At 44.1% G+C, this 25,933-nt stretch overlaps 1 protein-coding gene across 2 annotated transcripts in view; it reads right to left on the bottom strand.

Annotated features, from left to right (window-relative positions):
• Positions 1-2,277: 2,277 nt before the first annotated feature.
• LOC103361279 (lymphoid enhancer-binding factor 1-like) overlaps positions 2,278-25,933 on the bottom strand; it is a 43,626-nt gene continuing 19,970 nt past the window's right edge. The window contains exons 4-11 of one of the 2 annotated variants that reach the window (XM_008287328.1): positions 22,824-22,956; positions 19,311-19,401; positions 17,434-17,553; positions 16,431-16,593; positions 15,505-15,612; positions 13,669-13,711; positions 13,009-13,050; positions 2,278-3,874 (exon numbers count right to left, since the gene is read on the bottom strand). In XM_008287328.1, coding sequence (XP_008285550.1) covers positions 13,016-13,050; positions 13,669-13,711; positions 15,505-15,612; positions 16,431-16,593; positions 17,434-17,553; positions 19,311-19,401; positions 22,824-22,956 — 693 coding nt within the window. In that variant the 3' untranslated portion in view covers positions 2,278-3,874; positions 13,009-13,015. Of the gene's footprint in view, positions 3,875-13,008; positions 13,051-13,668; positions 13,718-15,504; positions 15,613-16,430; positions 16,594-17,433; positions 17,554-19,310; positions 19,402-22,823; positions 22,957-25,933 lie in introns of both variants that reach the window. The other variant, XM_008287319.1, reaches the window with a different exon arrangement.

Raw genomic sequence — 25,933 nt, forward strand, 5'->3', positions numbered from 1 at the left:
CAAAAACATGTTGAGGTTAATTGGTGATTCTAAATTGTCCGTAGGTGTGAATGTGAGTGTGCTTGGTTGTCTGTCTCTAAGTGTAGCCCTGCGATGGACTGGTGACCTGTCCAGGGTGTCTCCTGCCTTCACCCTGAGTCAACTGGGATAGGCTCCAGCCCCCTGCGACCCTAGTGAGGATTAAGCGGTGTATAGATAATGGATGGATGATTGTGCTGCGTAAGACAGTGCAAGGGAAAGTCATCTTTTAAACTTTGCCTGAAACATTTCTTATTTGCTATATTTAATATTATGCGATATTGTATCAAATGGAAAGTGAAGACAATGTAAAAAGAGTATCAAAGTTAGATGTTAATCAGTTTTTCATGACAATAATCCCTTTCTGACTTAAAATGGCAAATCCAGCTCACCTACAACTGAAACGCCAAAAACTACTGTGAGTTACACAATGATACGTTGTTATATTGGAGTAATGCGCCATATGACCCAGAAGCTGATTCTAAAAAGAATAATGACACCAAAATCTTAATTATGAAAAGTTGAAAGGACCGGTTCCCAGATGTCTGGATCCATGTTTTTGACTGTCATTGGAATGCTGCAGTGTGACGGTGGAAATGCTCAGTCATGGTGTGGACTTCTTACTTTGTTCATCATGTGTATTCTAGCATAAAAACACCATGTGGGCATGCAACAAATGAAAACACAACACCTTGGTTTTTACTGTAGGAGCTCTTTAAAGAAAAAAAAAAAGCTTTATGACTAATGTGGTTCCTATGCAAAAACCTTCAACATCTGTGTATCATACGTTTATTCGAGTATTTGATTTTTGGGCTTGAAAAACAGAACAAGGGGTCAGAGTTTGTTTGTTTTCATAAAAAATTTGATAACATATTAACAACAAACCAAAAAAATAGTTTTATTTCTCTTCCTGTTTGTATCTTGGGAATTTCTTTTTTTTTTTTTCTGTTTGCAAAAAAGTGACAAATGCACGCACAGAGCAATAAGTAGAAAATAAATTGACATGAACTTATGAGGAGAATTTGCCTCAGAAGGCTTTTCTGAATCACCCCTTTCTTGGTTAAAATCAAGGGCACTTCTCTTTTTAACAACAAAACCAAGTTCTGACCTTTTTGTCTATAGATTGAAGGAAATAGAGGACAGATGACAGACTGACCAGCTGATTTACTTGTTAAAAAATCATCGATTGTATCTGCTCTTTCCACCTTATTGAAAAATTATTGAAAACTTTATTGTGTATGGAAATTTTTTAATGCAAATGTTCAACAAGATGTCTCGTACTTTGATGAAAAGTCCATTCTCAGTGTATGTGCCCTGGAGTTTTCACGTCACGCTTGTTTATTGTGTATCCTGAGCCACAATGGCCTCCAAAGAAGTTATTTAAATCATCTTATACGTCCATATTTTGAATTCTATTTTTATATGACCACAAAAAATGTGAAAACAGACTTCTAGAATTAAAGGCTGCACAAGCTCAAAACATCCATTTAAAGCAATGGTAAACAAAAACACATGTAGTATTTAATCAATTCAAAATGTAAGCTCCTAACATCATAATTTGTCAGTTAATCGTTCTATTAAGGTTGTAATTCCTGCCATGTCTGTCCATGATAAACAGGGATTTAGTTGTTTTATTTAGTGTCACACGTGACATCAGGTTGTTAAACATGATGACACAAGCTCATCAGTTTTATAAAGAAAAAGGACTTTAAGTACAGAATAAATTATTTGTCAAGGGCTTTCATGAACTTTGCATGTTACCACTTGGTTTCTTAAAGTTGTCCCGTTAACCCACCATCAACACAAGGTGGTGCTGTTTCACTTGAAATGTCTCGAAAGGGTTGGAGAGGCACAATTTACATTTTTCTATAAATAGAATTTCCTTTTGATCTTGGCTCTTTCATCAAACTGTTGTTTGTGCCGAAAAAAATTTAATTGTTACCTTCAGAGTTTTAGTCAAAGTCTGTTAAATCTGTTAAATGTTTACCGTCTAATTTTTACAGTAAGAAACAGGAAAAAAGCGGCTTCTTCCCCTTGAAATCAACTTGTGAACCAACTGAAAGCTTTTTAAACTCAGATGCTGCAACTTTCTCTTCACTGTTTGAAAATTTTATTTCTTGTCAGTTTCAAAGTCTTTTTTTTTTTTTTTTCCCCACAGATGTGAAAACTAAGTCCAGTCTGTTTTATCTGCGTTACGCCACCACGTGTCACTGCAGCTCATAGTTACTGAACTAGAATCTCCAAGGACGACACACAGACTGTTACATCTGGCACATCTAGCTCCGGTATTTCCACCACACAAGTGATCCAATGAGCCAACGGTGCCTTTTTATTTTTCTTTAAAAAAAACAAAAAAACAAAACGAAACAAAAAACATGTTGAAACCGTTCAAATATGAGCGCTTGGAGAAGCATAATGCTACACCAAGATGACAGTGACCCAAAATATGATATTTTTTTTCTTAAAAAAAAGGAATTCATCAAGTAATACTAAAATAGAGCATTAAAATCAAAATGTTACAGAGATGTTTGCATGGAATAAACAACATGGCTAAAGACCACACTATTAGCTACCAGAGAGAAAAGACAAAGGTCCATTGCAATAAAAGAAAGACTGTCAAGTGCTGGGGTAAATATATATATCTGCTTCATTTGTCATGTTTTAGAACAATAAAATATAGGCCTCTGAGCTGTCACTCTCGCCTTTGTCCTAATGTTGCCTGCAAAAATACCAAGAAAATTGACATATCCTGACAGTTTTAAAAAGTACACATACTGAGCATTATTTTACATCTGAGCAAGACTCGAGGTCACTATTTGTTACAAATAGTTATCAAAAGAAGCCTTAAGTTTCAATTTTCTGCAAGACGCTTCAACAAGAAAAATGGCTTTCCTGTGTCCAAAGCTTATTTTCATATATACCACTATATAAAAAAAAAAAACAATATTAAAAAAAAAAATCACTGAAATATACACCAAGAAATTGAAACGAGGGTTCAAGATACAAAAAAGCATTCAAAATAAAAATTCAGTCTAAAATGAAAAGCAAATCAAAAATGTTGATCCATTTTTTGCACCAACTGGTCAGCAACAAACTAAAATGTCGTCTTGAGGACGTTTCTTAGACAAGATGAGATCCCTCCATCTTCCTTAGTGCAGTCTAAAAAGAGGTGTTTGGTCGGTCGGGTGAAACCCCAAATGGTCTCAAAAAATCCAGTGAGAGAGAGAAAGAAAAGGAGGGGGGAAGGTGTCGAGGAAGTGAATGTCGGCCTAATGTACTATACAAAGGAACAGAGATGACAAATAACTTAGAATAACTTAGTAACAGGAGTGTCTGGGCGGTGCGGGGGGCAGAAGTTTGTGCGCACATCACAATTGCTGCTGTTTTTCAGTGCAGTGCCTTGGATTGCAGTAAAGCTGATATTTAAAGGAAACTGACAAAACACAGATGTCAAATTGATGTTTGTCTGGGTTTTTCAGTCAGAGCGCAGTTACATGAGGGTGCTCCTACTAATCATGATTGTCTTGTTCAGTTCAGTTCAGTGTCTCTACAGCAGGCGCCTTCAGGAAGGGAGTAGAGTCAGACAGTGAAGTGTTCTTTTTCTCGATGGTGGTGGTGGCATATGACCGTGTTGAAGTAGAAAGGGAGTGGGGTTATGTGGGGTATTTGGCAGGGGGGAGGTCAGGGCGGAGGGTTTTGGAGGTGGTGGTGGTGGTGGGGGGGTCCTCTGAGAACTGGAGGCTTCAGTTTGGAGATTTTAAGGGTCTTCATGGAATCTAACAGGCCTCCATCTCTAGCAGAGGGCCCGTAGCTGCTGCCTTCGCTTTGCATGTGGAGAAACTGTTTCGTTTTCCTCCTGAAATGAAACAGAAGACGGGGGACAAGAAAAAAGACGGTTCGATCAGCCGCGCCGTCAGCATAAGGCAACTTTATCAGCATACAAAGAGGAGGAAAACTCACACCAAAACATCGGCCGCATTCACATCATGTAAACCAAAACCAGACCGACATATCGAGATGACTCAGAGTGACTCCGGAGTGTCTCACCATGCAAGCATGCTATCCCGTTCCAGGGAGGGGCGAATTATCTGTCATTACCATCTACATAATCAATCATTAGTTGTTGTTTTTTTCCCCTCTTAGTGTTGCAGCTGATTGAATGAAAGCCTCTGCAGTGGTGTTGAGCCGAGCGCTCAGATACAGAGGGGGTTACAGGTCAGTGGCAGGATGTGGGCCGGCCTGGCTTTGATCTGGTCTAACATGGGGGTTGCCGTGACCCAGCTGGCAGCTCTACGCTCTTCCTCGCTCATTCCTCCTCTCACTCTCTCAGGCGAGCGCCCAATTGTGTTGCTTCTGGTTGACATTTAAGCTGCCGCTGTAGGTGGCCGATGGGAGTACAAGGAAAATAAAAATTCTGGGTTCGTCCCAGTATCCACACTTGTGGTCATGAGCCCTTAATAGCACATTTGTGGATCTATAGGTAGCAGACAAGAGTACATTGGAAGAAAGCCAGAGCACAGTATCCTAAACCCACACTTGTTGCACACTTCTAAAACCGCTTCGGAGCTAAGTGCATCCCACAAGTCACCGCACCCCACAGCATGGTTGGTGGCTGCAGTGAACATATAGACTGGTTTTACTGCTGCCAAATAATCAGCTGACAACAAGACATTCGTGACACTAATAATAAAGTCCAAACACCACAAAGTTCTAGTAGAGCCTCCGCAGATGGTGGGCCAACTTTTCTTCTTGCTGGGACTGATAACTTGAATACTGCACATCTGACATTGTAGAGACGAATAATTAATATATGAAGAAATTCAAAGATTTGGGGAAATATTTTCAACCCTTAAAAAAACTTTCTTTTTCCACACACTGCTTGTGCTTCTAGATTATTCACTTAAATGACCAATTCTATTCTTCCACTCAGCTCCTGAATTTTCTTTTATACTGTTAGTGGTAAATACTTATTTGTTGCGACAGATCATTTCTGCTACGTACAGTATGTGTAATTTCAAGAAACACAAGATGTCCTTATTAACCCAAGTGTGTTCTGGTGAGCTCCAATAAACCTCCACAGGCTTCCGGTCTTAACGGGCACTCGGGAACTGTGTCAATTACCCGAAATACGTCACAGAAACAGGCACTCGACTGCTCGTGGACCCACTCTGTGCACAGGAGGGTCACCACAATTGGTTAAAACTAGCAGAGCTCATGGAACTGTGTTGGTAATTATCCGAACCAATACGGTTCAGGTACAGGTTGACACAGATGTGTAAAAATGTTGCCCGAATCCACTTCACAGGGAGCTTATGAAATTGGCCCTGTTCCCTGACAGGGAAATTGTTTGTCAAGCTGCAAAAGTGTTCTTTTCCCTCTCGTGATCTGGGCTTGAGCTAACATAACAGAGTTAGCTTCAGTTATTGACAAGCCAAGGAGAGTTATTTTAGACCCAAGCAGCATCAAATAGAATCTGTGATCAAAGTGGAGAGGCAGAGACAGAGGTGGATAGATGCCTCCTGCGACTAAAAAGATGGATGTTTTGTGAAGACGAAAAAAGGAAAAGAAACGGTATTAGTTTGCTTCTCCCTTGTGGCAAAGCCAAGTGTGTTTTTGTAGGAGAGAAGTCAGTTGAGCCCTGCTGTTCGCTGCATCTTAACGCTCAAAAGTCTTAACACGGCGCTCACATGCACACACCACCCTGCAGACTGCTTTACCACATGTGGATAAAAGGGAACAGGACAGAGGCCACCTTTCCCGAGGAGAGCTGACCCCGAGCTGCACAGAGCACAGACTGAAAAGAACACAGTGCTCGGTGAAAAAGAGAGAGCCCCTGTCGCTTTTATTTACCTCCGCCGCCCTCCCTCTTTTCATCCCAGGATCTCAAAGCCGGCCCGCACGCCCGGCCCTGCACCCAGTTTCCTGGGGAGCATTTTTCCTTCCCCCCACCACAGACATGAAAAGCGTTGGCCTTCCTGCCTGGGGAAGAGTCCTGAGGGGCTGCGGGCGAGAAGTGTGTGTGTGTGTGTGTGTGTGTGTGTGTGTGTGTCTGCACAACTTTCAAAAAAGGCTCAGTTGTAACAGCAGGGGTGTGTGCTTGCGTGGTGGTTGGTTGTAGGGGGCAGCAGGCCAGTGCTTCACAGGGTCCAGCCGACACAAACACTGGGATTCAGGAGCAACTTGACCCCTCCTTCTCCCCTCACCTCCCTTCATCTCCTCCTCCGCCTCCTTCTACATTAGCGCTCAGGAATGCTGGCTGGACTTTTTTGCAGGAAATGAAACGCTCCTCTGTTCAGAAGGCGAGCGAAGGTTTAGTCTCCCCCCCGTTCTCTCTCCCCCAATTCCTTCGCCTCTACGTGACGGAGAGAGGGAGGAAGGAGTCGGACGAGCTCTCTCCCAGCGTTTGAAGTGTGGGAGGTTAAGATAACTGGCACAGCCTCTTGCCTCAATCGCCGCTTTCACCTCCCAGGCCAAATCAAAGCGCCTGCAGCTGGGGCCCACACGCCTTATAGCCCCCTAACCTCCATCCCGGCAACCCACCCACCTCCTCGGTTCCCTCGCTCCCTTACACGCAGCTCTGGGGTTTCTTTTGGTGCCATTAAAAAAGAAAACACTGCCGACAAATTACTCTAAAAATAAGCCAAGTGGAGAGAGGTATCTCCGGCACAGGCTGAGGTGCAGACTTTACCAGGGCAGACAGAAAGGAGGGAGATTACGAGGTGAAACGAGAGCAGAGAGTAAAGCAATATGTGTCTTAAATTAGGATTTGAAATCATCAAAACGTGTGTATTATTTTTTTTTATGTTTTGTAGTTTTGTCCATGTATTTGATCAGTTATGATCTGTGAACAAGGTGGGAACTAAAAAAGAAGTCTGACAGGGCGAGAAACAAGTGCAGTCAGATGATTACGGGTTGTAAACAAGCCAAAAGTCAAGTCAGATTACCTAAGCCACATTGTTTGGAGGTAAAACTGAAACACACACTCATGCACACGATCCCACATTTCCTCACTCGCTGGCACTGAACGACTTTAAGTAAGACAATAACAGTGTACCCACAGCGACAGCTTGTGCAGCAGGTATAACAAGAAAATTGGTCTGTAAACTGTGATGGATGTTTACTAAAGAAGGTTTAGGTCATAATTTTGTCATTTACCTTTGTTTTCTCTTTCAAATACGCTTGCTTCACTTGAGTGTTTGTATTCAGCTTGTGTAATTGTCAGACTGCACAACATTTTCTCTGTTAAGGTCTTTTTTTAAACAGTCTTGTTGCCATATCACATCCCAGCAATTAAAAGAGAACGAAGCAGAAACCTCTGGGGTTAAAAAATAAAATACATTTTTTTTTAAAAATGCACAAAAGCCCAAAACTGCAGTTCATCAAATGGCCACTGGAGGCTGGCTCCAAAAATAAGTCAATACCCATTGATTGAATGTTTAAATGTTTAACTTCAGAGCAGAAATGATCATGTTTGTAGCCTGGTACACAAAAACAACTGGCCTCTACAGCTAACTTACCCGTCCATGACATCCATGTGGGGCTACATGTTTTTATGACGCACTCCTTTTTAATTGTATTAACACTTAAAGTTATGCTTTATATAAGGGTGCAGCCGCTTTGAGTCGAGGATGGGAACCGTCACAGCACAGTCCATGGCCCGTCTCAGCTCTACTTCCACTCCATCTCTTTGCTTAGTTAGGAGTTAGGAGTCAGGCCAAGAATGTGACGGCTGGAGCCACAACACTGGGCTTCAAAACAGCTCTTCAGGAAGCCCATGGGTGGGTTAGTTCACCTTTATATACAGTCGATGGTGAGAATAAGAAGTTTAAGGGAAAAAAAAAAAGAAGCTTTACAGGGTGGACTGAAAATGATATCTATTATTCTGTGAGTTATTTTCTGGAATTGTTTTTGTTTGTTTGTTGTAATCTGAAGTTTGTAAAGTTTTGCAGATGGCAAGTTACAATTAGTCAAATAACCAAAAATGTTCAGTTTCTTAATGTAGAGCAAAAAAAGCAGCTGAAACCAACACATGTTTGGCATTTTTTCCTTTCACATTATTTAAACAAATGACTTAAAATAAGCAGATTTCTGGCCACTGATAAATCCAGGTGCCACATCCACTGAGCTCAGTTCACTGTGACTTAAACCAACAAAATTGTCAAGTCTAGTGAGGAATGTCCACCGTTGTGATCAGAGCCTGGCGTGGTGGCGTGTCTTGGCAGTGACCTTGGCCTGGATTGCACAGCTGCCTTTTTTTTTTTCTGACACCTTTTCAAAAGAGCCTCCACTCCATAAAATTGTGGCATTGCCGCTCTTAAAGACAAAAGGGAAAAATAAAACGGGCGGCCCACTAAATCAAAGCACCTGGAGGAGATGCCGACGTTTTAAACAAAATGCTCTGCACTGTCAGCACTTTCTCCACCTCTGAGACGTTCGACATAAAAGAAATCGCCCCTTAAAAACCGCTTTGAAATTTCTAACCCCCCACCAATGAAAAGGCTGACTCGAGGGACGTTGCATCTTTTCCGCAGGGGCAATCAGAAACTAACAAGTGAGTCAGGAGGGACTGAAACTAAAAGGTTAAATAAAAGAAAAAGGAGGAAAGACGGTGTCTGTGTTAAATATTGGAGAGCGGGGAAGGGTGGGGTCTGGTTGTGGTCAAAAGGGGAATGAGGAGGAGGAGGAGGGGGGGAGTCACCAAAACCCCAAAACCTCAGGCATGTGTGGGTGAGACGAGGGGAGCACAGGAGAGTGTGGGAGGAGGGAGGGGGGGTGGTAAGTGGGAGGCGTTGCCCACATCTGAGGCGGCATCGCTGGGGGCCCGGGCAGCTGAAGTCTGGCCATGTGCCCCCGCACAGCTCAGTCTGAGCCACTGCAGGCTGGGGGGATGTCGGGGAGGGGAGGCGGAGGGGGGGTGCAGCACATTCAAAGAGCCGGCACAATGACTGTTCCCTCTGCTGTGGTCTCGCTTCAAAGGCCTCCACCGCCACTCACATTCGCCATCAGGACGAAGGAGTGGAGCAGGAAAAGGAGGAGCAAAGGGGGGGAGAAAAAAAAAAGAAAAAAGGGCAAGTAAAGAGGCAGAAAATGAATGGAAGAAGAGCTAAAGTTTTTTTTTTTTTTTTTTTGCCTCTTTTAACAACAGCCAGACTGACGAGAGGAGAACAAAAATAAACACCGCTTCCCTCAGCACCACTGTCCTCTTCCTGCCTGTGCCGCATTACCTGGGGGGCCTTTTATTCACAGATAAGTATCTCACGAGGGGGAGCGTTTTATAAGGTCACATATCTCCGCCTCTTCCGAGAGGCTCGCAGCGCCTCGAGGAGCCTCGGGGGTGAGGAGGACGGGGTGGGGGAGAGACGGAGAGAAAGAGAGGAAGTAGAGAAGACATCACAAAAAGCTACGAGACTGGACCCTCATACTGTTACTGCAGCTGGCCAAACCACAACACAATAGGCCCGTGACTCAATCAAAACAAATTTCAAGCCCCAGTCTAAACAATCGGAGCACTACATCTCCATTTTCTCGAATGTAAACACATTGAGAGGATCCTTTATGAGGGTTACGCCGCCCAACTTTTCTCAAAAGTGTCAAATGAGGTTGCCAGGCCAGGATGAAACGGCCTTGTCAGGGTGACAGATTTTTCGCCTAAAACCACACATACGTGCTTTAATTACAGGTCCATATACTAAGTGCTGAGAGGGTGGTTTTTCCCTGCACAGAGTCGGCTTTGTGGAGGTCAGCGGAGTGGAAGAACAGGAGGGCTGTTAGGGTGAACATTTCCTATTCCATTTCCTACCTACAGTAACATTAGCCGAGGCGTCGCTCTGATTTCAGCCCAAATCTCTCTCCAACACCTCTATTTTTTCCCCCTACAGTTTTCAAAACATCCTCTCATCTCCCGTGTGCCGCTCAGAGCGAGACCCACAGTCACTTTTGCGATCCGGATTCCCTTCCCCAATTATCCCAGGTCACTAATAAGGCAGGGGTGTGGAGGCACTGGGCTGTGCCGCAGTGGCCTAGAGGCTCAGTGCCAAATTGAAACGACTCGGGAAATGGAGGCAGACGCTGAATCTTGCCTAATTGCAGCCGGAGTGTTTGGCTGGCTGCTCAGATATGTGTGTGTGAGAGAGTGATGAGGGTCTGAGGGAGAGAAGATGAGAGGCAACAAAATAAAGACGGAGCAAAAAAAAAAAAGAGAGAGAGAGAGGGGGAGAGAAATGAGGAAGGGAGACTGAAGGATGAGTGGCAGTTGAGTGAGATTGGGTAAACTCAGAACTCTCGAGAATGTGGGATTTTCTCCTGGCCCTTCTCTCGCCCTCCCCTTTCCCTCGAACACACTCACTCCCCCTTCTCTCCTCGTCTTCCCTCCTCGCTCATCAAAGTCTTCTGACAGCTGACTTCTGGCTGCACACATCAGAGGGAGCAGAGCCGGGCCACGACTGAGACGAACAGAGAGGAGGAGAGAGCGTGGCCACCAAAGCTCCTGCCTGAACAACACTTTCTTTTATGTTTCTGCACCAGGACATGTGGCTGGAAATCAACCCTGGATGCACTTAACAGACATTCGTATTCATTAAGTCAGTCTTCAAAAGGCGACATGTCCCCGGATCACGTGATCAAAAACGCGACTTCTTGCACAAGCGCATGGAACTAAAGAAATCCATTTTGCATGTCGACAAAAGAACACCTTCATAAAAAAAAGGTGGCGCGACGTGACTCACGCGTAGTTTTATGGCAAGTGTTTGCAACTCAGCGGCCCTCGCTCAGGCAGATTAAAAAGCCACCTTTGTTAGGAGTGTCTCCCCCCTGTGAAAAAAATGTGCAGTCTCTGAAACAGGAGAAAGCCTCGGGGGCATGTATGTGTCTCGGCCAGATAACTATCTCAAAGGCTGTGAATCAGCGGGCTTAGTCAGACAAAAGGCTAACGGCACGGGAGGAAGCAGAATGGACAGAAACAAAGTAAAGAGGGGTGAAGAAAGAGCGAAGAAAGGAGGAGTAAAAGTGCACGCTTCCAGTCAGCATAAGAAAAAAAAAAAAAGAAGAAGGGGCCGGAGCATGGAGTGACGACGGGAAGAGACGGAAACTCTAATTTCCCAATGTCAGAGTAATGACTTCTCAGAGAGCTATTCTACTGTGGTGAGAGCCAGCTGTGTGGTGGGCCCACTGTTTGACATGCTAAAGATAACAAAGAGAACCAACATCGAGCCGTAAAACACTGCTCTGCTTCTCAACTCCTGGTTTGCCTCAAAAACACAGCAGAAGCCATAAAATATTTCAATCCGACAAAGTATTAAGTCATTTTTCCTTTCATAAAACCTACCAACACTGAAGTATTTCACTTTGTTCTGCTGAATATTCCTCATTATGGCAGCACCAGAGCTAAAAATAAAATCTAATGGATCGCGGTGTTTCAACCTCTATGCAAAAAGGTGTTTGCATTGTGTCTTCAAAATTAACTCATTAACAAAATTTCCTTTGCAGTTTTCCATCCAGGGCAGAGATGGATGGGGACAGAGGCTGGGACAGATGAAAAGAAATAGACAAACGAGTTCATTTAAAGATGTTTTTTTGGCGTCTACAGCAAGCTAACCTCAATCCAGCTCTTTGGGATCTGCATAAATTGAGGGCTTGGGGAGTTGTGGCAGTATCCTTGGTATTATGCATATTAGTTTAAGGCTGTCACTGAGAATCAGCAAGGGTGTCCATCCCGCTGCGGCTAGGCACTGCTAATTATTGGATCAGAGATAAAGTGCTTTTTAGCGCTTGCGCTTTGAAAACCGACTGTGGCAAAAAAAAAAAAAAAAAAAGGAAGAAAGAAAAGAAAAGAAAAGCAGCCCAATTTTGGGTTCAGAGAGAGCCACTGGGTCAGGAATCGATCAAGTGGAAAACCTTTGTCTGGTTGGGGTGATTTCGACGTAAGACCAGATTTGTCACATCTGCCCGGCTTTTTCTGCTGCCAAAAGGGAGCGGAATAACAGGATGCTACCAGACTCGCAGGGAGGGAGAGAGAAGGGAAGCAGATAGATGGAGAGCAAAAAAAAAAAAAAAAAAGAAAAGATCCAGAGAGAGTAAGGAAGATTGAGAGGGAAAATAGAGTTGCCTTTACCACACACTGGGAATATTAATCCTCCTTTCTATAAAGAAAAAGGGACAGGTGACAGTTCAGTGAGGGTTTGACATTTTAACTGAATCAATATATCTCTACATATCTTTCACATGTTAAAAAAAGAGAGCGACTACGGAGTGCCTTTGTTACGAAGGCATTATAGACACCCTGAAACCCTAGATACCATGAAATCTTATTAAGGTATAGCATCTCATTAAGTTCCTGCCAAACAAGCTGCTGGATCCTGCTCCGCTTCACAAAGGCACAGAGAAAGGCGACACAAGCAGTCCATATGGAGCTGAGCTGACATCCTAGCCTCCACCAGTAGTAAAAAAAAAAAAAAAAAGAAAAGTTCCGGCCTGGTGAAACTGTTTTCAGATGTATTATTTAGCCCGTGTTTAGAGGAAACTGAGTGGCTGAGCTGCCTGATTTATTAAGCAATATTTTTCAAAAACAACTTCTTTTTTTTTTTTTTTTGGACATTTTTCTAACACATGTGGGAAGAAAAATAATCGTCTGACGCACCATCTGACCTTTTATCCAACCGGTGCTCACGTAAAAAACATTGAAATTAAGCATTGCAAAATACATACACACGGGCACGCTTGCACACACACACACACACACACACACATAGGAGATCCAGTGCATTTTGTGCTGAGGCCACTGAGCAAACACCACACACAAAGCACAATCCCTCTTCAGGCCTTAACACCGCTGACACAATGACTATGGCGAGGGTTAGGGTGGACCTTTTTAGGATTAGTCTGTGAGCACATACTCTCAAGTCAGTGTTTAGCAGTTTTTTTTTTTTTTAAAGAAAACTTGACATATATTGAAGTGGACCAGACAGGGAGGGCATAGAGGGGGGTTTGTCTTACCATATTCTCAGATGTACGCCGTTTTCATTCTCTGGCCTGTACCTGCAGAAAATTGCATCTTTTTTAAAAATTTTGAGGTATCTGGACGGCATAGATCACAGCCGTCCATCTGGCCTACACAGTGTACAGACCAAAAAAATAGAAATAAAAAAATACTGACATTTGTACTTAAGACGTAATTCTCAGTGGATTACAGTTGCAGTGTTAAGAGGAGGCTCAAAAGCGCAGCTAAACAAGGTCAGCAGAAAGACATACTATAGTGCAGCAGGCAAACAAATAGTGCAAAGCCCAGAATCTGTAAGTAGTCGTATAGAATGGACAGACTAATCCCAAAGTAGGTGTAATGTGTGGAGACAGCGATGGGAGACGGGCAAAGGACAAGTGGATGGAGGGATGTATACAAAAAGAGTCAAGTCAGGCTACTGAGCGCAGTGTGAAGATAGCAGGTGACATTAGTTTGTTTAGTGGCTGATTCTACGTGCTGTCAGTCAGTTTTATCTCTCTTTACTTTGAGATTAGTTGTTTGTTTTACAGCTTTACGGGGCGTCCATTAGCACATATGCAGCGACATACTGTGAAAGATGATGTGCACTGTATGAAAAGACGGCGTGACTCCCAATTTTGAGATGAAACGGAAAGCTGTGGGGGGTCGTCGCTTACCTGTGGCCGTTTCCTGCATCTTCTCCCTCTTCCGCTTCTTCTTCTTTCCCTAAAAAATATACAGAGGAACGCATAAAGTGTGGCTCCAGCACTCACGCTCACTAGACCACTCTGATATCCTGCTGCTGACTGCCATGTTCACTCATCCCCTGCTGGGCATCTAACCAGCATCCCCCGGACTCCGGACTCCATCGCAAACTGCAACACTGAGAGGGACTGACCAATCAAGTGGCTGACTTAAGTGTGTTCTGCTTACTACTAGTAGTAGTTTCTATCACTGTGAGTCCTACTGTGACCATCACAGACAAAAAAAAAAAAGGCAGCCCGTTCTGCCGTTGTGACCGCTCCGTATCTACCTTTGAAGTCCCTCAAATGACAAACATTAACGTGAAGTGCAATTAAAAATGCTCACTATAATTAGGCTAGTCTAGCTCAATGACTGTGAAGAGCGCCACTCTTTTTCCAGTGAGGTGGTGGGAGTGTGTAAGGATTTATAGCTTATGCTAAATCCCCAGGGGGGAGACTATAGGTATAGATAGCAGTGTAGAGTCGTTCTAGTCAAATATGAGCAGCACTTTGGTTTCCTGCTGCAAAGTCTGCTAATCCACTTATTCATGAGCTAATCTGCCTTCTACTGCTGCGGCAGACAGGGAAGAAGAGAGACTAAGTGAGTGTGGGTGAGAGAAAGGATGAGAGAGGGGGTACACAGCAAAACTATGAATGCTTGCACGCTCTCCATGCCAGTGTGTGTTACCTATTTTGGGTGTTTCCAGGCATGATGCGCTGCCTGCACACGCATCTCGACTGAGGGAGCGGTCACAGAGAAGCTCTTGCAGGGATACACAATTTAGTTGCGTGAAGTGTTTTGCATTAACCATATCTTTATCTTTCTGATATGCCAAGTAGAAAGTCATTCCACCACTTTTTTTTACCCCTCTCGCTACCCGTCAAATATACTTGTACTAACAAAGCTGGAAATTAGATGGGAACTGGGCTGACTGTCACTAGCTTATGTTGTATATCTTTAACTGTGCTGTGCTTCACTGGGAGCAGAGCTGTGAAACTGTCTCCCCCCTCAGCGAGGCATTTTGGCAGTGGAGCAGCGGAGGCAGAAGGAGGAGGGATGCTGTCGGTGTCCGAGGGGAGGCAGATAAACACCACAAAGCACTTTTGGTGGTGGAGTGAATGTGAGTGCCGGAGCCACACTTTTAATAAAGGCTGGTGCTCTCTCTCTCACAAATTCATACACATCACATACTCGGAGACAGATTGTGACAACTTCCAATCACAAACACGTATACACATCATACATACTGTGATATATGTTTTTTAAAAAAAAAAGGCTGCATCCTAAATCAAGCTGAACCTCCCATATTCACTAATAAAAAGGGCAGCTAAAGGGGGGGGAGGGAGGTGGCAAAGGCTGCTGCTGCTGAATGCTGTATGTACAATCCAGCCTCCTCAACTGAGTCTAACAGTTGCTTTTTACATCCGCAGCTCCATGCTGATATGGAACATCAAAGACTAGCATAGCCATTACCAGGCAATTTTCACTCACAGTGGCAATAATAGTGTCCGTGATACTACAATCCATTTTAGTGTGGATGGCACTATAACAGTGAATCCCAGTGTTATGAATTACACATTAGGCTGAAACAAAGGGTCTCCAAATGGACCCCATTAGCATGGAGAAGACGAGTGTGAATTAGTGTGTATGTCATCCTCGTGTGCCATTTTTTAAAGAACAAGTCATGCAACACTGACATAAACAAACAACCCAAATCAACATAAATACACGCACGCGCACCTCTGTCAATCTGTTCTGTGGATACTTACATAATTGTCTCGAGCGGACCAGCCTGGGTAGAGCTGCATGTGGAGCTGCCGTTCCTTGCGGGCTAACTCATAATACTTAGCTTGCTCTTCCCGAGATAAAGCATGCCACTGTTTCAGTACAAAGGAGATTAGGGGAAAAAATAGCATACAGTCAATTACTGGCATGCACTTGCATGTTCCCTGCATAGAGAAGTGTGCTGCTGTTCTGGTAAAGAAAAGGAAAAAAATTCTTTTTAACTTCCAATATGTCTGGTGTAGAACAAAAAAACAAAAAACGTGGGGGATAAAAGACACAAAGAAGACGAGGGGAGGGGGAACGACATGATGAAGAGATTAACATGCACAAGAGTCAGAGGGGGGAAAGAAGAGAAGGAAAAAAAACTTTGATTTCATATCAAAACACTGCTTCCAATTTAGCAGTGCTTTTTATTCAAACTATGTCAGCAAGCAATTACCCTATACAGGCCACAAACTAGGCTTTGCTGTGGCTGGCTGCCTCAACCGCTAGGCCTATTCGTTAAGGCTTTTAACATGGCTCTGTGGTTCCACTCTTTTCCCAATCCTCAAAAGGAACAAATTTTGTCATTTCCAACCGTGCCATTATCCAGGCATATTTTATTAAAGCCAATTTGATTAAATGTCAGTTAGATAGGCAGTCTGTATCTGTGCTGCTGAGAGGGAAGTAATTGGCTTGGGCAATCATTATGACAATAATCATTAGTTCATAAAAGACTCTATGTTAATAGAGAGAGAAATCTTTGTACTTTTTCCAACTAATTGGGCCTCAGATGTCAGCCTATGCAGCCTTTTAGAGCCATGGCAAGAACTGTGATCTCCTGGTGATTTAAGTCGATCAACAAAGATAAACGACAGCGAGAAAGGAAAATGAGAGCGGTGTATGAGAGCACGACGACTACGCGACCTACCCTCCGTCCCAGGATCTGATTGATGGCAGCGCTCTCCTTCAGCGTGCACTCGGCGACCACATTCGCACGCATCTCTTTCATGTAGAGCATGAAGGCGTTTAGCGGCTTCTTGATGTGCGGTCTTTTGGGCTCCTGCTCCTTTCTCTGTTCGTGCTGGGGTTTCCTGTAGAAGAGAGACAACAACAACAACAACACGGGCGGAGGTAAGAAGAGGAAGAAACTAAATAGTCTGAAAATGAGAAAATAAAAGAGCAAAGGGACAGAAGAAGGAAACTGTGGTGCCGCAATGGCGACAAAAACAGCGAGGGTCTGGCTGCTCGCAGCCAATGGTGAGGCAGCGTGAGAGGGGCTGCCACGCCATGGGCCCCTGCCTCTTTAATCATGTGCAGTTGTACAGTCGCAGCCCTTCATGCGGAGAGATTACTTCACCAGTAATAGCAACCAAACCCTCTTGTCCACAGCACATTGGCAATTGCTTAAAACCAAATGCTCAAACTCTCACACTTAAAGACACTCGGCTCCCACTCCTGACTTACTTTCTAACAACCTTTTTGATACTAGTACAGTCTTGGTGTGAGGATGGCCATGAATAATGGAAATATCAGCGATAACCACTTCAGGGTGCTCACAGCACTTCCCGCTGCACACACAGGGTTTGTGAATTCAGTTCATCCGAGCACTAATCTAGGACCTGTATCTGTTGCTGGCTAAGAGTGTTGTGATCCCTGGGGCCAAATGAAGCATAGGCCTGTTATCAGTAGAGCACGGGCCCTCGCTGCTTATCTGCTCACATCAAGAGAAGGAGAACAAGGCTCTGACAGAGGGTTTGTTCAGCAACGGCCCACTGCAGCGGTGGAGTGCACAAATACCTGGAAGTATGTCGTCTCGGAAAAGCGCTGATAGAGAGGGTGATGGCATGAGCTTCCAAAAATGTGTGTGTGTGTGTGTGTGTGTGTGTGTGCAAGAGTGTCTGACGAAGGTATTTTTTGTTTGGAGGACTCACATGTGCATGATGTCAGTTTCATGCGGAGGCTCGTGTTTGACCTGTGGGTTGACAATGGCCGGGTGGGGGATCCCTGTGGCGTGGGGACCTGGGGGGCCGGGCACCATGTGGTGTGAAAACCTGCAGGAACGGCAGATTCTGATTAATGAAAGGGGATGTAGAGGGTCTCCAAGGTGAAAAAAAAAAACAAAAAACTCTTGTTGCAGTGTATATAGGTAAAGAAAGACAATCAACCCCCTCTCCCCCACACACACATATATATTAGGAGTGTCAAACTAGACACACTAAAAAGCATACTAATATTTGTGATCCCCAAACTGGGATCCTTACAAAAGTCAGTTCAATACGTGTAATGGGTTGTGACATGATTGACAGGTAATAAACGAAATGAAAAAAAAAACAGGCATTTTTTTTTTTACATATAAACTCATTTTTATATTTTGGAGCTTTTTTGTAAAATACCCTTTGCAGCATAGAAAAATAAAATTTAATGAAATGGTCTGAGGGGGGAATCTTCACACAACTCATTGTAAACGCATGCAAACTGTGATGGAGGCCACAAGTAAATGTTACTTCATATATAGAGGATTATAAGAAGGTTGGAAACCATTAGTTTATGTAATTATACAGTACAGAAAGATGTATGTTTGTTTCACACCGTATTGCGTATACAATGATCCAACTATAGAAACTGATTAAGTTTCCATGAGTGGTGCTTGCTTTCACCTTCTCACTGCACCTCAGGAACAATAAATATCAGGCAAAATATGACGACCTGGTAGAGAAACCTATCGCGGTTTTTAAAATTCTGTTTCATTTTTGTTCAAGTTTCTTTCAGTCATGCTTTGTATAGATCAGCTACACATGAGGAAGTCTTTAGCTACGCTTTTCATCCCTTGTCACATCTTCAGTTCTCTTAGATTCCTCCTCAGACATAATAAATAGTTTAATTTGTGTCCTGTCATCACATCATCAGTGAGTCCAAAATCTCAATTTTCCATTTTCTTTTCATTTTTGTTGCTCATTTCAACACTTACTTCATCATATTGTGGGTGTGTATCATCTGGATACATCTTTCTAAAAAATATTGTGAAGCATAACATTTACTGAACAGCATTGTTCACTACTGCAAACACAATCCTCCCTCAGTCCCATTGACTTGTTGCTGGCTACAAACTATGACCGAGGATCCAAAATCACTAGACTCTCCATGCAGAAAAGTAGAAGAATTCCCAAATAAACAGCCCCTAAATCAAAAAATATGCCAATATACTGCAGGTAGTCAAGTTTAAGGGGGTCTGACAAGAAAAGGAGGAGAACACCGTCTTCAACCATCCCCTGATCTTGCACCTTACATCTGGCTTCGCTCAGTGACTGTCTGAAACCATCACAATGACAGAGAACGAGATAGTAAAGGAAAGCATAGTCAAAGAGTAAGATATGTTGGGAAAAGAAAAAAGAAAGCACATGGAACGGAAGTTACAAGGACGCAGTGAAACAGGAAGAAATAAAAACAGGTAAAAGATACTAAAAATGCAGTTTACAAACATGAATAGAGTCCCAGAGAGAGAAGTGCTTCCAGACAGCTTTGATGGGGGTTAAGCAGCCATATGGCGATGCAGGGGCACGTATGCGGTGATGTGTTTGACATGTGCTGGGCACACAGAGGAGCGGTGTGGCTGAAGCCGTGGCAGCGCAGCAGAAACCTCCCTGTGGAAGCTGCTGCTGCTGCTGCTGCAGGCCAGCGTTTCTCCATCCAGGACACAGAGCTGGTACAGTGTCAGAGTCCAAATGAAGTGAAGAGACAGGAGAGTAATTGTCTCTTGTTTGTATGAATCAGCTGTGCATGCTTTTGCTTTTGTGTGCTTGTGACTCACCATCCCAGTGGAGGCGTGATCTGCCCCACTCCTCCAGGAGACAGAGAGTAGAAGTTGGGCATGTCTGGTCCAGGGTGATGCCGTGGCATTCCTAGACAAACATCGGTGACACACAACTGTTAGATACACAGAGCAGGTGAACAATGGGACAGTGGAGCAAATTATAGTAATTTATGAGCGCTGGCCAAAATATGCCCACAGCATAGATTTTTCAAAAACTGCCAACAACCGAAAGCTATGGTCAACTTCTAATGTTTGAGTCAGAACCGTGCCAGTTTTATAGCATTGGGTTTTGGCAATATTCTTTCACAGCTGGTTATGCTAAGAAAATGTTTGTCACAGCTGTGTTTGAAAAAAGGATTGGTGGAACAACTTGTGAATTGTCTTGGAAACATTGTTTACCAAAAAAAAATCTTACTGGTATTTGCAGAGCTTTCATTCAGTAAAACTGAGCTGTAAATGTGAGCTCTGGTTAAAAACTAGTGAACCCGTGGATCTAAAGTTGTTTTCTTTTTTAAATCAAACAAAAACTCACTTGTTCTCAGCCTTTTCATCCTGCTTCACCACAAGTCAAGGACGTGTCAAGCCACGAATATAACCCCTGACCTCACATTATCAACCAGTATAAAAGGATAATAATTTGTCCGCTTAGCTTAGATTCCTTCCAGTGTGTTTCAGCATCTTTAAGCTGGATAATTGAGGCTTCCTCTTTATGGCAGAGGCAGCAGCTCTCCCTGTAGACACAGGATTGACTTAGACTAACTGTCGGTGGATCTCTAGGACTAAGCTGCTCCATCTCCAGCTTGCCTGCTGCTACTGGGCTTCAAGGTCAAAGGGTGTCTTTTTCTGGGAGGGAATAAGTGGCAACGTTGCTGCAGGAACATCTGATATATGTAATGCCGTCGTTTCAGACACCTATTTGTTTTCTGTTTAATAGCAGGGGGGAGCAACGATGGCACTGAAAGTATAAAGACATCAGGAAATACTCCTCATACAGGGACAAGTGGAATGTGCCTGAATGTAGTTCTCCAACACTCACACACATAAAGAAAAGAGGGCAAATGCCTCCAGATTAGCACCATCTTCTAATCCCTGCTGGAGCCAGCCTTTTCTCCCTTCCTCTATCTTTTCTCTTCCTCTTTCTCTCTCCAGGCTGTGGTCTAAAGGGGCCTCCCTCCTTGGAGAGGCTGGCCGAGTGGGAGGCTTATATCTCCAAAGCCAATGTTGCAACGCTGGATTCATAGCTCGGATAGCGCTGCTCCCTGCCCACTAATCCACCACCTAACACTCCTCGGGGCTCTCCTGAGGGCAGAAGGGAAGGAGGCAAGGGGTTGAAGCAGCAGGGGAGGCAGGGAGAGCCCCGGCGTGTTAACCTTGTCACTCACACCCCTAAGGTGCCTAATTACTCACTCCCCCTTTTCACACGTTCCCAACAAAGCTTCCCACTTGCATTTCCTCTCAAAACAAGCGACACTAACATGAGTCTCAATGCAAAACCCGGGCATGATCTACGGCTACATTAGCTTATATTTATTTTAGTTTTTTTTCCAAGATAAGATACAAATATAAAGGTTTAAATGTAAAATGCTCAAACTTCCCCCCCACACCCGCGCTCCCTCGACCTTCCATCCCACGTTGCAGCCCTGTGCATATTAGAGCTCATAATGAGAAAATCCATGATTGTTTTTCATAATTAACGAGCAGATCAAAGTCTGAGCCCACTAAGGAAAGCAGAGCCGCAATTGGTCGATATGAGAGAGAGAGAGAGAGAGAGAGAGAGAGAGAGGGAGAGAGAGAGGGACAGCAAAAAAGAGAATAAGAGAGATTTCTTTTTAAGCATTTTCAGCTTAGCTCTACTGATACACACACAAGTACGTCTGGGGAAATCATTTACAGCTAATTCTGCAACTGCTTTGCTTGGACATGGATTTCTGTTGGGTTATGAGTGCAAAAGATCAAATAGTAAGAAGAAAAAAAAAACCTCCAGGGGTCCTTTCTGCTCTTCATTGTCAGAAACTTAGTGGACTCGCAAGACCAACATGAGCAGTAAAATGCTGAGCTTTTCTCCACAAACTGTGCTACACAACAACTCGTTTCTGAAATCTATGTGCGCATCTCTGCGTGTGTGGGTTAATTCTGTTACCTGTTTATTCTTCCCTGCTTCTATCAGAGAAGAGACATTCAACAAAAGCGTCAGATGCATGATTCGTCTGACATATGTGGAGCACAGTTTCTTTATATGTCCCGCTCCCTTCATCTCACTACGCCGTGTGCTCAGTTCCACATTGTTATTTATAGCCAGTCCCTCAGAACCCCCTAGCCTCATCACCATCACCATCACCATCATCATCATCATCATCGCCTACATCCTGTCTGATCCCTCCCCTCCTTTTTTTTTTTTTCAACTGGCAGACGCAGGAGAAGAAAGCCGGGGGAAGAGAAAAGGTGCGGGACAAAACTATGGAGGGCCCACGTCTTTTCCTGCATTAGTAAGAAGCTGCCAAAGTCTCCAGCTGTGCGGGGCTGAGGAGCTCGTCCAAACGGCTGAGACGCTCCTCTGCAGCTGTCAGAGCTGCAGCTTGATGTTATTACGGAGAGGCAAAGAGTGCAGAGGGAGAGGGCAGCAGAGCTCAGCGTGCCATCCCACAGGCTGCTTCAAATGAGTTCATATTTAGAGATGATAGGAAGGATGACTTTGCGGCGACACATTTTAGTTTGTGTGTCTACTAATTCCTGACAGTGGTGCCTGATAGGAATGTAAAAAAAGAAAAACAAAAAAACTCAGGTATCGACTCAGTTAAATGCAGATCGAGTTCATCATTTGGCATTATTCCAGTATTGTAGATCAAATCAAGCTTTATTCCTCACCCTGAAAACTTTAGACAAGGGCAGCAGTGTTTCTTTGAGGGCAGTGTAAAACTCACTTTACAGTCCATTTAAATGGCAGTTCAAATAAAATTTAACAATGCTAAAAATTTGCTATTGTAAAATCTCCCCACTAAAGCCCTGCATATAACACCGTTACTTTTTAAGGCAACAAATTCACTACTTTTTTGCCAATCAACTCAAGCTGTTACTGCTCTTGAACTGATGTCTTTCACTTTAAATTCACATTTTGTGAGAATAAATACGATGCACAAATCCAACCCACTGGATCTGTGCTGCACTAATAATGACCTTATTACGAGGACTGGTGTTGGCCCTTCTGTGACTGATCCACATTAAACATGCTCTCTTCGTCCTCACCAAAGAAATGTGATGTTTTTACTTTTATAGTCAGTAATGACTATTAGATAACAAAATATTTTGATCAAAAACAATCCCTGGCTTTGTTTAAGCTTATATAAAAATGATTCCAATTAGTTTCATTTATAGTCTATTTTAAAATATCCCCAGTACTTTGAATATGTTGTGAATTCATATGTTAAGCAACATTAATCCTGTTGTCACGTACTTGGTGTACAGGCTGTTTGTGTTTCATTATGTCTGTCTTTGAGTTAGTTTGGTCTCTACCTTGTTTGTTGCTGCCGTCCTGGGGGTGATGACCAGAATGGGACCCTGGAGCGAAGTGCTCGTCACTGTACGTGATCAGTGGGGTGAGTGGGTGGACTGCATGGGACGGCTGCACCACGGGGACTTTGTTGGACTGTGGAGAAAAACACAAGTAGATATGAAAACAATACCAAGGAATGATGAGCTTCAACTGCATTATTCCATGTGGAACACAGCCGTGTTCCCTGCCACATGATGCGTGGACTGATGCAGCACATCCAGTCCGGGTGGTCTGTTCTGCAGCACAGAGGCTACTTATAGAAGTGGGTAAAGTGTAATAACATGGTCAAGAAGTTACTAAAAAGCATTTCTTCAATTTCTTCTTCTTCAGTAGCCTGAGCCCAGTAGCTGAAAACTTTGTTTAGCCTAGGTCAGCAGGACTGAAACCCTCATTCCCTGAAGGAAGGAGAGCAAAACAAGTCAAAGAGGTGCGTGAGCATGTTTGAGACAGAAAAAGAGAGAAAGATGCAAACAGAGGTGAAGCGAATAGGAGTGAGCTAGCGATACAGCAAAGAGAGGGGAGAGAAAAGAGAGACTTGCAGGGTAGAGTTAGAGCAGAGGTCTTAGGCGGGAGATCAAAGGCAGTCATTAGCTGGTGAATAAGGGGAGTTCATTACAGAGCAAGAGCCGGGGGAAGGAGAGATGAGGGATGGAGGAGGAGGAGAAAGGGGGGTTTGACTATGGTGAGAGAGCACGAGTGAGACAGATGTCTGCAGTGGTACTTGGGTACAGGGGTAATCACGTCAACAGTGGCCTGGCCACAGACCCCTCATCCCCGGCTGACTCAGAGAGACCTACCTCCTGACAACTAAAATAGACCAAACCAGGACCGAAGCCCCCCCTGCCCCAACCCCCAGCCAACAGCGCTTACATGCTTCAGCTGCACCGAACACATGGTAATGCTTAGCCATGCTAAATCTACTATTCACAATCTGAGCCCAGAGCTGAGCTCGAGTCAAAATATCACCTCCACAGGATATATGGCTAATCAGAGAGACGTCAGCTCGCTGTCGGGTGAGACACGTCTTGCACCAAACGGCTCCCACGAGCTTCGAATCAAAGAGATTCATGAAATTCTAATCAGATTCTTTTCACGGAAACAGTCACCTGATCGACAATACTGGTGAAGACACTCGTCTAAATTTAGACCGAGAGCGACATTACGAAGAGACGGCACAATAAACGAACTCTTCTTTATCCACTTTGTTGCTGTGCGTATTACCAAGGTGACATTCCTGCGGTGCTAAGTGGTGACTGGTGCCCCTCCTCGCCCACCACACACACACGAGCACACACACAAGCCCTCGGACACAGGGGTGGCTGGAATGTCTGAGTTTCCCCGAACCTCTCGCAGACTGGCACCAGCTTTAACTTAAGACCCCTCCTCACCCACCCTCACCCTGCACTCCCTCTCCCCACCTTCTGGGAACGTCCTAACTGGGAATACAAAGTGCAGCATGTGTGGTGAGTGTGTGTGTGTGTGTGTGTGTGTGTGTGTGTGTGAGAGTGTGAGTGTGTGTGTTTCAACCACATGAGGCATCATTCACATCAGGCTCTTAATCATCAGACTGAGAATCCTATTTCCCAGTTCCAGTTTTGATACACAAACACCATCCAGCACAGGTCAGACCTCCTGATTCAGTAAAGCTGATTTTTTTTAAAAACAACTAACTAAGCCAAGATGCAGAGATTTTTTCCCCCTTAGTCCAGGTGAGTTGGGTTCTTTGACCCAAGTCAACAAAGAGTCAAAGGTGACGAGATAATCTGTGAGCGTGGGAGTGTCCGACCTCATCCCACAGAGGGGAGGGCTTATTAGTGAGGCTGCTAAACCTAAAAGAGAGACTAAACAGGGCTGAAGTGGCTGGGACATGCCTACACCAGGGGCTAAATGACAGCGTTGTCACCCATATTATTTTACGCCTCTCCACTCCCATTTGTTATCCTGTGGGAATGAGATAAGAACCTGGAAGATTATCATTTTAGCTGGAAGTCATCTCCAACTTGTCGCAGAGAGAACAGAAAGAAACGCTTGTGGAAACAAAAGTTGGTCTCTCACACTTGTTCACACACATAAACTCACAACAGTGCAAATGAAGCCACTGAATCCTTCGCACCCGAGAGAGCTTGAGGTTTCTGTCATAGTAAAGAAGCCCTCTTTCATGCTTTTCCCAGTTACAGTTATCAAATCCCATTTTTCTCAACTTCTTAATAAAATGCCTCCATTGTGGGGAAAAATCCACCAAGGCAAAATCTGCAGGCCTGTGTGACCAAAACAGAATTTACAGCTATTTGAGGGCACATTTCCGCAAATTGCACGCCCCTAACTAACCGTGATTCAGTCTCAGAAGAAAGAAAGCGCAATAAATGATCATTTAGGTTTCAGGAACTCGCTAGATTTACATAAAATATGATTGTGAAAACTGTATCAGGGTCAGGCTGTTTCTATTTAAAGTTACGGTGATTGCGAGCTGTCATGGTCCGACCTCACACCAGGTGGAGACTTGTTGGCTCGATGTGTCCACTCTTGGAAAGTTCAAGTAAAAAATTGCAACACTGGATGAAGTAACTGGAGGCATCCAACTGACCACAACCAGGAGGGTCACGCCACGTTGCAGCAATTTGATCGTCTCTCATCTTCATAAACCCCTCAGCAGCAGCAGCAGCAGCACTGTTGCGACGAGGAGTCGCCATATTGGAGGTCCCTTTTATTGTATAGGAGAAATAATAGGCTTAGGATCTTTCTATTCATATTTTTCAGGGAGAGCGAAAGAAGAGAGGCGGCGAGGATTGAAAAGAAAACGTTCCATTTGGAATTTCATATCCAGGCTTGGCCGGCCCTTTTAAAGAACCCCTCAGATGTGGTTTTAAGAGAAATTCATTGTGCGGAACTGGAGCTGGCAGGGAGCCCTCCATGGAGGAGACACTCCAGTGTGCTTCAGCGAGGGGAGCCAGTGACTTGGCACGCCGTCTGAAATTGGGGGTGGGGAAGGGAAATGGGACGCTTCGTTTTTGTTTCTGTTTTTGTTTTGTTTTGTTTTTTTCTGTCTGATTTTTCTGACGACACGCCGGTG

The sequence above is a fragment of the Stegastes partitus genome, unplaced genomic scaffold (assembly GCF_000690725.1).
Source record: "Stegastes partitus isolate 25-593 unplaced genomic scaffold, Stegastes_partitus-1.0.2 Scaffold11, whole genome shotgun sequence".
NCBI lineage: Eukaryota > Metazoa > Chordata > Actinopteri > Pomacentridae > Stegastes > Stegastes partitus.